The sequence below is a fragment of the Physcomitrium patens genome, chromosome 25 (assembly GCF_059467195.1).
Source record: "Physcomitrium patens ecotype Gransden chromosome 25, ASM5946719v1, whole genome shotgun sequence".
In the NCBI taxonomy this organism is placed as follows: domain Eukaryota; kingdom Viridiplantae; phylum Streptophyta; class Bryopsida; order Funariales; family Funariaceae; genus Physcomitrium; species Physcomitrium patens.
The window spans coordinates 16,004,161-16,020,058 of record NC_143434.1 but is presented as its reverse complement, the minus strand read 5'-3'; the positions used below and the strand labels follow the sequence as shown (position 1 = coordinate 16,020,058).

General features: G+C 31.1%; 1 protein-coding gene and 1 long non-coding RNA gene across 2 annotated transcripts; both read right to left on the bottom strand.

The window, feature by feature from the left end:
* Nucleotides 1-200: 200 nt before the first annotated feature.
* Nucleotides 201-1,365, bottom strand: LOC149986338 (uncharacterized). Its single transcript, XR_016500979.1, has 2 exons — nucleotides 1,174-1,365; nucleotides 201-927 (listed from the first exon to the last, which is right to left on the bottom strand). It is a non-coding gene; the product is annotated as an uncharacterized LOC149986338 (long non-coding RNA).
* A 12,913-nt stretch (nucleotides 1,366-14,278) lies between these two features.
* LOC112277363 (DNA-directed RNA polymerases II and IV subunit 5A) lies at nucleotides 14,279-15,655 on the bottom strand. Its single transcript, XM_073531311.2, has 2 exons — nucleotides 15,149-15,655; nucleotides 14,279-14,708 (listed from the first exon to the last, which is right to left on the bottom strand). The coding sequence occupies exons 1-2, from the start codon at nucleotides 15,653-15,655 to the stop codon at nucleotides 14,583-14,585; spliced, it is 633 nt and encodes a 210-aa protein (XP_073387412.2). The 3' UTR covers nucleotides 14,279-14,582.
* Nucleotides 15,656-15,898: the final 243 nt, after the last annotated feature.

Genomic DNA, 15,898 nt, shown 5'->3' with positions numbered 1-15,898 from the left:
TACTGCAAAAGAAAATACCACAAGCACAGCACAGATTCTGAAGGTTTAACTGACGTGCTTCACAGCATAAACATGACAACATTCAAAACATTGAAAGCAAAAAAGAAAAACAAATAGATGAATCCCAAACAGCAGAGTGAACTTGCCAGCTGCAGCAGGAACATCTGTCACAGTTTAGTCAAGCTCCACCAGGTTGCATAAACCAGAAAAAAGTATCATTTTAGAATTAGTTTTGCGGCATCAGCACTGAATGCTGCACTACATTTGTCAATGACTTGAAGGGTAATCAAAATGCCGCGTAACTTGTTTACAACACCGAAACAAAATTTGATGTCATCTCAAAATTAAATCAAAGTCAACGGTCAACAATTCGTACTGGCTGCTGCTAGGATTAAATTCTGGAGCATCGAATAATTTATTACACACAACTAGGACATTTTCAACCCTATTCCTCAGTACTTCGATAATAGCTTGCGAAGATCTTTCCGAATTGCCAGAAGTTAGCTGTTCATCACTCTACATCAACCGATAGTAGTATAAACCCAATGCCATGTTGTGCATGTAGTATCTTGTGAAACTTAGCACAAGCGAGGTTCGAATGAATGTTCAATAAAATTGGTAAGGTAGGTCACCAAGAACTTGAAATCGACCTCTGAAACAACTCGATCCATACAATTTCGGAAGGAGTGGCCCGGTGCGGTTTGTCAGAAGGACATCGTCACGGTATTGTATAATGCACGAAAGTATAATCGAAACATTGCTTGAGCATTTAGAAAACACTAGTTGAGTCGGGCTTCACCTGATGGCTTCCGCTGAGGTCTTCATGCACTTCGTATCCTACAGGACCCATCAAACATATAGTCAGGGTAACCCTGTAGAGGTTCTAATGGAGGCAACATCAATAATCACAGAGGCTTGTATCGATTCCTGCAAATTCATTACATGTGCATCATCAGTATCAAGTCAGCAAAGAGATTACAAAGCGGCTGATCCTCACTCATGGGTTAAGCTAAACCTAAAGCCTCAACTTTTGAGTCAAACCCATGCTGCAAGGCTCATGACATGGATTAACCACCCACTGGAAAACTTCATAGAAACCTCTAAAACAAGGCTCAAAGTCACTGAGAATCTCGTAAAATTCCACTCCCCTAAGCAACCAAAGACCAGACATACCACGTAGGATAAGAAAATACGCCAAAACTGCAAAACTCGAAGCTAAAGAGGCAGTAGCTACGACTGATACGGAGAGAGAGGGGGGCGAAAACACATCCACTTCTAAAATGGGGTTGACAACACGAGAATGCCGAGCACTCTTAAGATGAACAATGAACTACAGCAAGAGAGACTTCAAGGAAACTAAATGAAGATTGTGGCTGCGAGGGTTGTGTGGCGAGCAAACAAAATATCCTTCTGCTTCCTTCTTCCTTTTCCTGGCCCCTGACTTGAGATTCTCTGCGTAGCTGCAGCGATGGCATCCATGCTGATGGCCGAAGCATCTAATCCAGCTTGTTCTGCGCTCACTTACTGAATCGGCATTGAAGCATTTAAATTATAATTCAATTTTTAGAATCTATAAGTTTTGAATTATACAAAAAGAAAACTATTCCAATTCATTTGAATGCAACTTAGTTCTTTTGAACGGTTTATATAAACATAGATATACATCTACTTATACATGTACTATAATTTTTTTATTAAAATATTATTTCAAAACACTAGTGAAATGTTTTTAATCATGTACCATCAAATTTATTTAAATTTACTTTTAAAATCATGCACTAAGATTGTTTAAAAAACTTGTTCTATGATTTTAAAAAAAATACTACTTACATGAATATATAAATATGCATAACTTCTTAAAATTAATAAAATAAAATAAAATAAAATAAAAATTAATACATCATTTTTTTTTTAGTGATTTTTAAAAATTTTCATGTCAAAGATATGAATAACAAACAATAAAAACCTCAATACACTCTTATGCCAATCTAAAAGAGTAGATATTCATTGAAAGTAGTATAGTATTAGAACTAGAATAGCTATTGCTAGAGACAAGAAGACTAAAGATTCTTGAAATTAGACTAAGAACAAGAAATGTGTTGATATGAGTAAAGAAGGCTTCATTCTTACATCCATATATACTACATAACTAAGAGCTATATGACAACATTCTATAAGACTTTCAACAAGTGGTTAACTTGCAAAACATATGTCTAACTTATAAGAGAAGTTTCCAACTTGTGTGGCACATAGTCAATATGTTGGTCCAATTTTTAACCTACTAATTAACTACAAATTTGTACAAAGTCAAATCCTTGTATATAAAGCTCTTAAGAAGCTTCTTCATAAGATATTATCAAATTTATTTATATTTATTTTCTTTCTTTTTTTTTTTTTTTTTTTTTTTTTATAATTATACATGTCCATGACATTGCTTCTTTTCCTTAGGATAAGTTCTACAATGAACAATGACCACATCTTGATTCTTTATTTTTAATTTTGATGGATGTTGTTAATAAAAAACATCAACCTTCATTCATACATTTGTAAGATTCTTGATTATTTCTTACATGTGTTCACTAATATTATATCCACATCAATGTGTAAGATATTCTATGATATTTTGGCATTGCTTTAAGTCCATGACTTCTTCAACCTCAAACTCTTGATTATTATTCACTTCTAAAGAAAGAGGTGGCTTTTGTCTATGTTTCAGTAAATTAATTTTCTTATATGGCTTAAAAAGAAACACATGCAACATGGGATGGATCTTCATAGACCTTGGTAGGTGTATATGAGAAGAAACTAAATTGATATATTTACAAATAAAAAATGATTCAAATCTACAATAATCCAACTTATCAAAAAGGTAATTAATCTTGATATTACAACAAAGTAATTATACCTTGCTACTTATGTGGAATTAAAGTTGTTCTTTGTAATAGATATGTGTCTTGCTCTTTTGTCGTTCTTAAGATTTTTTTAATTGTACCTTCATTGTTGCATGTAACTTTGATAAGCAATTTACTAAATCTTTTATCATAAGATTATTATATTTTGTGAAGTCAAAAATATCAAGTTTTAGATGATAACCATAAATAGCAAAAAAAATATTTGTTGATTAAAAAAATATATTATATTATTACAAGAAAACTTTGCTAATAATAAAAAAATTACTCAATTATCTTAATGGTAATTAATGCTACATTTCAAATATTACTCAAAAGCTTGATTCATCTATTTTATTTATCTATCAAATTAAAGAATAAAAGCCATAGATAGTTTTATATCCACCTTAAATATTTTGAAATTTTTTATCTAAAATCTTAATATAAATTGGATCCATCTATCAGATATAATGTTCCTTGATAATCTATAAGAATAATAAATATTATCAAGAAGATATTTAGTTGTTTCTTTATATGGAATAGATTTTGTACATTGCACAAAATGAGTCATTTTGGTAAAATAATATAATATCACAAATTTGTGAATCTTCTAATCTAAAATAATCTACTATCACAAATATAAAATCATAAGAATTTGAGACTAAAAGATCCATAATAAAATCTATAGAAATAAAAGTCCGTACCTGTATTAATAGTTATTATGATTAAAAAAGTCTAAGGTCGATGACGAGGAATATTTTTATCTCTAGCAAATGACACATCATTGTATAAAGTCTTTAATTTCCTTTCAAATTTGATGCCATTAAAAATCTTCAAATATGAGCTTGAAGGTTTTGTTGTATCCAAAATATCTTGCAATTAGGAAGTTGTGAAAGCTTGAAAAATATATAATTATACTTCACCTTTTAGAATATATAAGCATCCTTAAAAATAGAATAGATTACTTCTTGAATCTAAACATTGAAATATTGTGAGATTTAAATAGATTATTTTTAATATCATAAACAAGAAGATCTAAGAACATATTTGATTGAACTTGTTTAAAGAAAGTTGAATCAATAATCAATATTGATTTCATTATCTAAAAATGAAATTACTCTTGTTTTAAAAGGATTATTTTTTCTTGATAAAAAATTATTTTTCTTTCTTTTGGTACAAGATATGAATGTCTAAAAATGATATTTCACAAAACTTATTGTTTTTCTTATTGATTAGCGAATTCAAATTATAGTAAAGACATATTTTAACGGCCTTGGAATGATTTAAATTATGTAGTAACATATAATATTTAAGGTTCTTCTAATTTGTATGTATAATAATTAGATTTGAAGCTCTTTCTATATAATGAAGTTATTTTTGAAATGAATCTATAATTATAAGAAGTTTTTTTGCTATATCTTATAATTTATCTTAATTATTGAATATTTTTTAGAATAAAAAGCTACTTGGTGAAGTTTGTCATCTACTTTTATTTGTAATAATCTTGTTGTCATATAATAATAAAATTATATAGTGAAATAAATATATATATATATATATATATATATATATATTAAAATGGAGCTTAAATGAAAATATTTAAAAAAAACTATCTTATAAATATAGATAATAGATAAAGAAGTAGAAAAAAATTAATTAATATTGATGTTACAATTTTAAAGAAGAAACTTCTATTTATTTTTTAAGGACTTAAGTGAGTCAAATAAATATAAATAAGATAAATAATTAATATATATATTTTTTTAAAAATATATTTTAATAAAATTTACCTAAAAATATGAAGAATTGTTACTCAAAGAAGACCACTTGTGAACCAAGGTTAAAATCAAAACTCAAGATATAAAATTTCATAGCTATAGTAATTTTAGGATTTTTTGGCTCATCAAAAAAAAGAATGTTGTAGAATACTTAAGAAAATATTTTTGAGAGTTGATTTTATATAATTTAAAGATATTTTGAGGTTTTGAGGGCTTTTCAAAGTAAAAGATGTATTTAATAGATTTAAATTTTGAGAAATAAAAATAATTTTATAAACTTGATTCTTTTGTGAGTATTGTAAAATATTTATAAATGAAAACTTAGTAATTTTTTATTTTTTTTGTTTTAAATATATGTAAGAAATTTGATATCAATCAAGCTATTATATTGAAGGTTGTGAGAGTTTTTGTGGATTATGGCCTTTGATAATTGAAATTTAGGATCAATGAGGATTTTTGAGATCTTACAATATCTACTAGTTTGATTGAAGCAAAATTTTGTGAAAGCCATTTAGACTTAGAAATCTATTTATCAATAATTTTTAAAAAATAATTTAATAATTCAACATAGAAAAATTGTTGTTGAAAAATCAACATTCAATTTGGAAAAGGAAGACAACTAATATTTGAGAGGTTTTGGAAGCTTTTCTATCAATAATTGTTGATTCTTCTCAAATTTTGTGTACTTATTAATTATGTATAGATTAAAATTTAAGTAAAATTTGAATAAAATTTAATATTTCAATTAATATTTATTAAAAATTTAACATAGCTAAACTAGTTAATGAATATTAATTTAGGATTTTATTGATGTTATTAAGGATTTGATTAGGAATAGATTAAGATTTGGTCTAAGATTTGGTCTAGGATTTTTTTAGCATTTTATTAGAACTTCATTAAATGTCACAGTCATAGATTTATTATGAATTATTATTTAGATCATATGAATAGGTAGAAGTAGGTAAAAGTAGATTAATTTCATAATATCTTCTAGAAAAGCTTCCTAGAAGCTTCATAGACGTTGTTTTGACTTTACATGTGTTTATACTTGATTGATAGGTTAGAAACTTAGTCAACAAGTTAATCATGTGCGATACATGTTGGTAGCTTGCAAAACAAGCTAATTATGTAGCACCTATATAGAGAACTTGCCTTGCAAGTTAAGATACGTGTTGTACAAAATCAACACCTTTTCAGAGGTCCTATAGAACGTCACCACATAGCTCATAGGTAGATAGTATATATAGAGGCAATAGTGAAGCCTTCTTCACTCTTTTCAATTCCTTTCTTGCTTCAAGTCTAGTTTCAAGAGTCCCTAGTTTTCTTGTTTTTTGGCAATAGCCATTCTAGTTTCTTTCTTAATATATATATTTAATTATTTCTATTTTGTTATCTTTCTTTGAGAATAGTCTTATTTGTTTATTTATTTTTATCAAGTTCTTGTCCTTGACAGATTGACAAGAGTATACTTACAATATTAAAGTTTTGTCTAATCTTGATTAAGAGTAGATTATTCCTTTTTCTTGATAAGACATAAGCGTATTAGAAGTTGTGGATTATCCTCTTCTAAACTGATATTGTTCTTAGTATTTTCTTTGTTCTTAAGTCCTCTCCTCTATTTGTCTTGAGCAATATTAGTCATCTTCTCTTTTCTAAGTGTTATCATGGCAAAACTTGCTGAAATGAAGAATACAATGGCACAAATGCAAGAGTAATTGAGGGAGTTAATGCTTGCGATGCATCAACTCAATTTACCACCATAAGGAGCAAGAAGTTTATCAGGAAGTGAAGATATAGAAATAATTGGAGGTGCTTCAACATCTACACCAAATCATATCCCTTTTCCTCTGGTGGAATATCCTTTTAGTGTTAGAGAACCAAGAATTGTCCTATCTGAGAAGTTTGATGGCACCAAATCAAATTTTAGAGGATTTATTAATCAAATAAAACTTGTGATTGAACTTCAACTTAAAAGCTATCCAGTTCTAGGATCACAAGTTAGATTCATTGATATGCTTCTTTCAAGTTGAGCATTATCATGGTTTTCATCTTTTCTTGAACGACAAGATTGAGTATTGGATAATCTAGAGGCTTTTTTGGTAGAGTTTTGATCTATGTGTAGAGAACATGATACAATTTGTGTTGCAACCAACAAGATTCATATTTTGGGACAAGACAATTGATCAGTAACGTTGTATGATTCACAATTTTAACTTGCAACTGATATCAAGTGAGATGATGCTGTACTTATTAGCCAATTTCTTTACGGATTACAATGTGAGGTAAAAAAAATTAATACTCAACTTACTTGATCCTTAAACATTGAGTCAAACAATTGACTTTGGTGTGAAGTATGACAATTATTTTTTTGAATTTTGATGTAAGAACCATACAAGTGGACCTCAATGTTATTATAATTCAATGGCAATACCAACATCTCTTCAACACATACAATCAAAAGTAGAGGATATGCAAATTGATGCGGTACGTTTCAAACTTCTCATTGAGTAAAAAAAGACTAGTCGTTGTTAGGAAGAATTGTGCTTATATTATGGACAACTTAAGCACTCTACTCAATATTGTCTAAAGAAGCAATGCAACTACAAAATAACAAGTACGATTATCAAAGAAGATAGTATGTTGAAAAACGAGTTTGTCTAGCTACAATAGGAACTGTACAGTTGGAACCTTGTAGAACACCTAGTGAAGGTCCTATTCTCTCCTCAAACCCTCTCCTTGTTTTACGATAAATGTTATTTTAGGACCTAAGCATCACAAAGCCTCTGCCTTGTTAGATTCAAGAGCCTCAGCATGTTTTTTAGATGAAGAATTTGCTAAAAGATATAGTATACTTTTAGTGAAGAAAACTAAAGCTATTCATGTAGAAGTCATAGATGGTCGTCCGTTGTCTTTAGGAGATATTACTCATGAAACCATTCCTATAGAAGTAGCAACTAATGGTTATAGTAGCTTTATAATATTTAATATCATTAGATCTCCCTCTAATCTAATCATTTTAGGTTTATCATGGCTAGAAAAATATAATCCTAAAATAGATTGGACTTCTCATAGTCTTGAATTTTCTAAAATTATAACTAAGAGTATAGTTAATCAAGTAAAAAATCATAAGTCTAATATAATTAAATCTGTCTTTATAGGTGTAAGTGCTTTCTTACATAGTGTAAAAGAAGGATCACCTTGTATCATTTATGTTGCACCTGTTTCTATTAGTGGAAAGATTTTAAGTAGCATTCCAAGCTAATATCAAGATTTTTAAGATATATTTGAGAAGAAGAACGCAGATACTCTTCTGGAACATCGTTCCTATGATTGCTCAATTGACCTTCAAGAAAGAGTACAACTGCCATTTGGATCAATCTATAGTTTATCACAAAATGAGTTGGCTAAACTCAAGGAGTATATTGAAGAAAATCTGGCCAAGAATTTCATATGCCATTCCAAATCTCCAACAGTAGCTCTAATTTTATTTGTGAAGAAAAAATATGGATTAATGCGAATGTGTGTCGATTATCGAGGACTCAACAAAATCACCATCAAGAATAGGTATTTGTTACCTTTGATATCTGGACTCTTTGATCAATTGAATGAAGCTAAGATCTATAAAAAAATAGATCTACAAGGAGCATATAATTTGGTATGTATCAAAAAAGGAGATAAATGAAAGACTGCGTTTCGAATAAGGTATGGACATTTTGAATACAATATCATGTCTTTTGGACTTACAAATATACCATCAACATTCCAACATCTAATGAATGATGTCTTTTGGGAGTTTTTAGATGATTTTATTGTCTGTTACCTAGATAACATCTTAATCTATTTTAAGAATATAGAAGAATATAAACTTCATGTTCATCTTGTACTACAAAAAATAAGAGATAAGAGACTCTAAGCCAAGATAGAAAAGTATGTATTTTACACAACTCAAGTTGATTTCTTGGGATACATCATTTCAAATGATAGACTTATGATGGATCCTAAGAAAGTTCAAGCTATTATGGATTGAAAGATCCTAAAAACGGTAAGAGATGCCCAATGTTTTTTGGAATTTGCCAACTACTATCGGATCTTCATCAAAGACTTCTACCAAGTTGCAGCTTCACTTACATGTTTGACTTGTAAAAACAAACTTCAATGGAATCAAGAAGCGAAAGTAGCATTTGAAGCTTTGAAGTCAACCTTTATTTTTATACCAATCTTGTATCGTGTTGATTTTTCTAAGCTATTTTTTATAGAAATCGATGCATCAAACTTTACTTTGAATGTTGTATTATCACAAATAGGAAGAGATGATAAACTTCACCCAACAGCTTTTCATTCCAGAAAATTTTTAGTAGTCAAGATTAACTATAAGATCCACGACAAAGAACTTCTTGCAATCGTGGATTTGTTTCAAGAATGGTGCCATTATCTAGAATGTGCTCCTAATCTAATCATCGTATATACAGATCACAAGAACCTTAAATATTTTATGTCAACACGTGTTTTGAATTGTCGCTCAAGCCGATAGAGTATGTCTTTGTCAAGATTCAAGTCAACTATGTTCTTCTAATCCTCTTATTTGTGATATTAAGGAAAACCCTTCAAAGTCTCATGATACTTCCAAGTTTGAATTCAAGAATAATCTACTATATTTTGAGGGACGCTTATATGTTCCAAAAGGTGAAGCTCAATTACGTGTTCTTCAAGCTTGTCATAACTTTCTAGTAGTAGGACATTTTGGATATAATAAAACTTTGAAACTAATATCCAGAGATTTTTAGTGGCCACAAATGTGGAAGGTAGTCAAAGGTTTTATTCAATCATGCGATATTTGTTCAAGATCAAAAACTCCTCGTCATCAACCTTATGGACTTCTTCAACCATTATCTATTCTAGAACAACCATGGTCTTCTGTTTCTATGGATTTCAGTACAAATCTTTCAATCTCATATGCTTATGACTCTACATTCGTGATAATAGATCATTTTACTAAGATGGCTCATTTTTTACCATGTACAAAATCTATCATAGGTGAAGAAACAACTAATCTCTTTCTTGACAATATCTATCGCTATCATGGATTACCTAAGGATATTATATCAAATAGGGGAACTCAGTTTGTATCAAGATTTTGGCGAATTCTTTTTAAGATTCTAAAAGTAGATATAAAACTATCTTTGATATTCCATCCCCAAACTGATGGATAAATAGAGTGTGTTAATCAAGTTTTGGAATAGTATTTAAGATGTACCATCAACTACTAATAAGATGATTAGACAACTCTTTTGTCATTGGCACAGTTTGTTTATAATAATACGGTACATTCTTCTATAAAACAAACATCTTTCTTTACCAATTATGGTTACTATTCACGACTTGATACTTTTGACTTTTCAAAAGCTGATAATCTTGCAACAAAAGATTTAGCAAATCATTTGTCAAAGCTACATACAATAATGAATGCACAATTAAAAGAAGTTTAAGAACAATAAAAGATCAATGTAGATGTCTATCGAAAGGAAAAAAGACTATTCTATGCGAGTGACAAGGTATGATTACTTCATCATAATATCAAGACCACTCGTCCCTGTAACAAGTTGGACTATCGTAGACTTAGACCATTTTCTATTTCTGCACAAATCAATCTAGTTGCATATTATTTATACCTATCGGAGTCAATGAAAATCCATCTAATATTTTACATGTCTCTTCTTGAACCATATAAGATAGTAGACATACCAAGAAGAAGACAAGTTCCACTTCTTCCTGTAGAAGTGGAAAATAATGAAGTGTTTGAAGTGAAAGAAGTCCTAGATTCAAGGTGGCACCAAAATAAATTAAAATATCTTATCCAATAGCACGGATATGATATTAGTGAATGCACATGGGAGCTAGTAAAGAATCTTGCAAATGCAGCAAAGATGGTGGAGGCTTTTTTATCAATGACATCTATCAAAATCAGGATGAAAACCTTTCTTATAAAAGAAATAAGATCTAGGCAAGATAACATTCTACTTTCAATCCTTATTTGTAGCTTCTTTATAGTTGTGATACTAGGGAGATAGAGAACCAATAACTAGCAGGTTTGATTGAAGAGCCTTTATTTGTTGACTTGTTGAACAAGACATTACGATTGCCACAACCTTCAAGATGACACAATCAAGATGAAGATCCTCAAGAACAACATATTCTTTCTCGAAAAAATGGTAAGATATAATATATTTGGTATCACAATCTTGAAAGGGACTTTCAATGTTTGGTAATTTTATTAGAGGTACAAACAACTCTTGACGGTGTTCCAAATGTTGTATTTGAAGGAAGTTATGAAGGCCTCAACAATGATCAAATAGCTGGGTGGTCTTCTTGCCTTGGTATGGGACACTATCGATGGTTGAAAGGCCTTATCAATTATCTTCGAAGAGAACAAAGATTAGAGTATGTGGCAAATACAATTTACCGCATCTTGGACTTCCCTGACATGTGATCACCACTCTTCGTGGAACTCGTCCCTAGAAGGGGAGGTAATGTCACTGACATATATTTATGTAATTATTATCTAGATAATATGAATAGGTAGAAGTAGGTAAAAGTAGATTAATTTCATAATATCTTCTAGAAAAGCTTCCTAGAAGCTTCATAGACACTGCTTTGACTTTACATGTATTTATACTTGATTGATAGGTTAGAAACTTCGTCAACAAATTAACCATGTGCCACACATGTTGGTAGTTTGTAAAATAAGTTAACTATGTGGTGCCTACATAGAAAACTTACCTTGCAAGTTAAGATACGTGTTGTGCAAAGTCAATATGTTTTTGGAGGTCGTATAGAACGTCGTCACGTAGCTCCTAGGTAGATAGTATATATAGAGGCAAGAGTGAAGCCTTCTTTACTCTTGTCAACTCCTTTCTTGCTTCTAGTCTAGTTTCAAGGGTCTCTAGTTTTCTTGTCTTTTGGCAATAGCCATTCCAGTTTCTTTCTTAATATACATATTTAGTTATTTCTATTTTTTTTATCTTTCTTTGAGAAAAGTCTCACTTGTTTATTTGTTTTTATTAAGTTCTTATCCTTGACAATTGGTAGGCAAGAAAAAAAAACTTGATCTAATAAGCAACAAATTAAGTTTTGAGAAATATTTATCAAAATAATATCTGATTTCTTAGAAATTTCTTGTAGAAGAGAAAATTGAATTTTTTCAAGTTAAAGATTTTTTAAAATTCTACAACTTTGATGAAGCCTTCTTGCCAATGTGTCTCTTTTAATTATGTGATTCAATATGAATAATAACTCTAATAATTAGTTACTATTGTCTTATCTTATAAAAATTAACTTTATTTTTTTTAAAAAAAATTAAGACTTCTTCACCTAAATAATTATCTTTTATTATTAAATAATACAAGACTAATTATCTTCTAAGGTTTAAGCTACAAAAAGATCAAAGGTTTTAGAGAAGTGATAATAGTGGTTATAAAGTCAAAAGCTTCAAATAATAATAAAAAAGATACTAAAACATATTTTTTAATATAGTTTCAAGAAGAAAATTTTACCAAAAAACTTATTATATGCAAGCAAGAATTAATATTATGGATTTTACTACCAAAATTAACATAAAACTTTTATAAAAACAACATAAAATTTAGAACCTTCCTACAAGTAGATCAAGAGACTAATTTGATGATAATTCCAAATTTAAGTAGAAGATTTTTTTTATTCAAACCAAGGTATCTTAAAGAATTCATCTCAACTTGACTTATATACCATCATATTTTAGTAGTAAATACTAAGAAAGCATAACTAAATAAAAAATAAATCTTTTTTTGTCAACTTTATAACTTAGGACTTTTCAAAAATATTTTTCTATAGGTTTTATAAATTTCTATAGCCATAAGAGTTTAGAATTGGATCACTTCAATCATACACAAATTACTCACTAGTCCTAGAAAATTTGGACCATAGCCAATCTTTTCATGGATGCAATATATTTTTGCATTAAGACATTCTATCTAAATTCAAGAGACTAAAAAATAATATAATCTTTGAAAAAAGAACTCTTATGTTTATAACACAGAGGCAATGCAAAAATTCATCCTTTATTAAAAGAATATTATAAGACAAATAAGTAAGATCATAAATCTGGTGAAGCCTTATTAATTAAGATCAAATATTTTAGAGCCTTATCAAAGAAAAACTAGATAAAGAAGTGGATGAACTTTAAGTCCTACTACAAAGTTAGAATTGATTTTAGATAGCAAATGAGATGCTAGAAATTTGACATAGTAGAACAATATTTTAGAATCCAAAATTTCCACATAATAGATCAATTGAACATACTCATACAATCATTCACTAACCTTAAGGTGTATTAAACCTTTAGAATCAATACTTCTATTTTGTATCATTAGCAAGTTTTTAAGTCTTTAAAAGCATTTGTATTTATGTATATCCAGGCTCAATTTGTTTATAATATTTAACCGACACATGTATTCACAATAGGTCAAGATAATCAGGTATCAAAGAATGTGTCGAGCCATGTAACAACTGACCTTGACTTGATTGGACTTCCCGATGTTGATGAGTCAATCAACTCATTTTGTTGACGCGTAGTCATTCAGAATCGCAGTGAGCAGTAGCCATTTACATTTGTAACAATGTGGTACTGCAATCTGCCATTGTTCAGGATTGTTCTTGCAGTGTCTGATAGCCTAGAAAGCTAGTTTGTTTTTTGTTTTTTCCTGCGTATTTAACAGTCAGCATTATTAGGAGGAAGTCTTGGCTTCTACTGACATACCATCACTTAGCATTTTTTAAAAAGCTTCAAAAACACCCACGTCGCCAATTTGCTCTTGCTCGACGCCTGCAAACACTTGATTATTTCACCGGCACAAGAATAAATTTTTGTAACTTCTCTCGAACACCTCTGTTGTAGCTCACGCCTTTGTTGGGGCTATATTTGTTCCTGTGTGCACCTCATGCTGACTTCGTGGATTCTATCAAGTAGATTATATTCCAGCATTTTTACAATAATTATGGAGCCTAAGATAATAATAGGTCAACCAAGTGACGTCAGGTGGTAAAGAGCCACTTAGTGGTGTCGATGATCTGCATTTGGTATTTTTGATTCCGTAAAGCAACTTGCCAGCGAGTTTGTCCTGCTTTCTATCCAAACACACGCATCTATTGAAGTGGGTTTGTCATATTTTCCTTCACTCAGTTGAAAGAGCTTACTAAGGCCAATTGAATGTGTTTCTCCAGATTCTCTGTTCATGCCATGTATCTTTAGAACTGGCGTATGCATCAGAATTTGTAGTTTTGGTTGTGATGAAAGGAATGGCAAATTATCTGATTTCCTAGTTCGTTCCACAGCATGACATCACCATTGTTGCATCTAGTTACAATTTTCTTTTCAAAAGAGGTTGAAGTCAATTGGCTGATTAAAATTTTCTCACCAGAAATAGTTTTAAAATTTCCATTCGTGATATCTGGAAGTTCAGTATGTGGATCTTATTACAAGATCCTTTCAGTGTTCACGTAGATGATAGTTTTTCCCATGCAAATACTTCATTGTAATCATCATCCTTTTTGTTCAGTTTGCTCACTTCTCAAGTCATGACCACTCCGAACAAACCTAGAGCGAGATGCCTGATGAGGCGAGCTGTAAAGTTTTGGGCATAACGCTCAGGTGGTTTAAAATTATGGGTATGTTTTCACAGCTGCGGAATACTTGCACCACAATTAACCTGTTGAATCTAAGTACAACAAGCTCCAGAAATTTTCTGAATTTATCTAAAGCATTATTCTAGTACCACTTCGGGATCTAAAAATAGACTTTGAGATGCTCGGATTCAGGCCACAAATTGAGTCTCCATGAAGCAGATATATGGTGGTCCAAAAAAAGTTAAATATGCTCGGCGAATCACACAAATAACCGATATGTGACATAACGACCTGCAGTCTCACTGGACTGGATGATCTTCACCACTTGGCCTGGGTTAATTCCATAATATCGTGCAACAGGATCATTATGTTGCATCCAGGGAAGCTGCCAAAGAAATCAAACAATTTAATTAGATCCACTGAAAATGTATATAAAGTCTTTTGCCATAGTGTCTGTACTATACCCATCGGGAGCCAGCCCTGGGCACAATAGAGAAGATGGCGTTGATCCATGAAGACTTTGGCGTAGAATGAATGGAACTAGAAAACCATGTTAAATCAATTGCATATGATAACCAGGACAAGCATAACTGGGTTTCCTTCAGTGTAACGCTCTAGCAGAGTGTTCTTTTCTTCTGGGGTCAGAATCTCATGCAATGGAACAAGATAACACTCTGTGATATTCACTAGGAACTCTGGTTCCTGTGCAAACAAACCCCTCATCTCAATCGTCGTTCTAACCAGAATAAGAACTGGTCTTCAGAATAACATCAAAATATGTACTAGCGACTGGATTACATTGCCACTGTAGGTGACGGGACTAACCAGAAAAACTTCCAAGTGGTACTTCTGTGCCTTCCTGCTGATGTATTGTTTTGAAAGGGGTGTAATGTGCTGCTGCACAACAAATACAGCCCGAGGGACGTTCTCCCTCTTCATGCGTTTCTTACAAGTCTTGATGGTTTTCAACCCAACTCTCCCCTTCCCCCCCGTCTTTGGCCCCTTTGGCAAAGAACACAAAAATCTGGAAGCAAGACATTCAACACCCGCTGCTACATCATGAGCAGCACAGCAGAAGGATAACAGTGTAGGGAAAGGGGAAAAAAACTCATGGAAAACCATTACATGTTCTGCGTTGTTGGAGCTCTTCGGTTTCAGAATCATGAGATCCTCTTGCTTCGGGTCCTCTCGATACTTCTCACAAAACTGCTCGTTGGTGAGCGTCAGCTCGTTATCCGCCACAACGTAGTCGAGATCACGCATCATCTCCAGCACCTTCTTCCGAACTTGATATAAATGAGTGCTCTGTCTGTCCAGCACATGTTCAGCCATCGCTCGCTTACCTACAAATTTCTCCGACCTCTTCCCTAAGAAAAACCCAAATTCCTCTAGTTAAATTTAATATATTCTATTCTTCTTTGTATTACTTGATGTTGTATTGAACTAACTACTAATAATTATGTTAAACATTAAGTTGGTTCATGTTTAACTTAATTACTAGTAGTTTGTACATCTTCAAATACTCTTATCCTAAACATATAATGTTATACACTTTACATTATTTTAAATTGTTGT

Excerpts from the sequence above, each read along its gene's own strand:
- LOC112277363 (XM_073531311.2), bottom strand. The coding sequence starts at position 15,655 with ATGGCTGAACATGTGCTGGACAGACAGAGCACTCATTTATATCAAGTT. Across the intron at positions 14,709-15,148 it reads ACCACTTGGAAGTTTTTCTG|CTTCCCTGGATGCAACATAA; the intron begins GTTAGTCCCGTC and ends TTTCTTTGGCAG.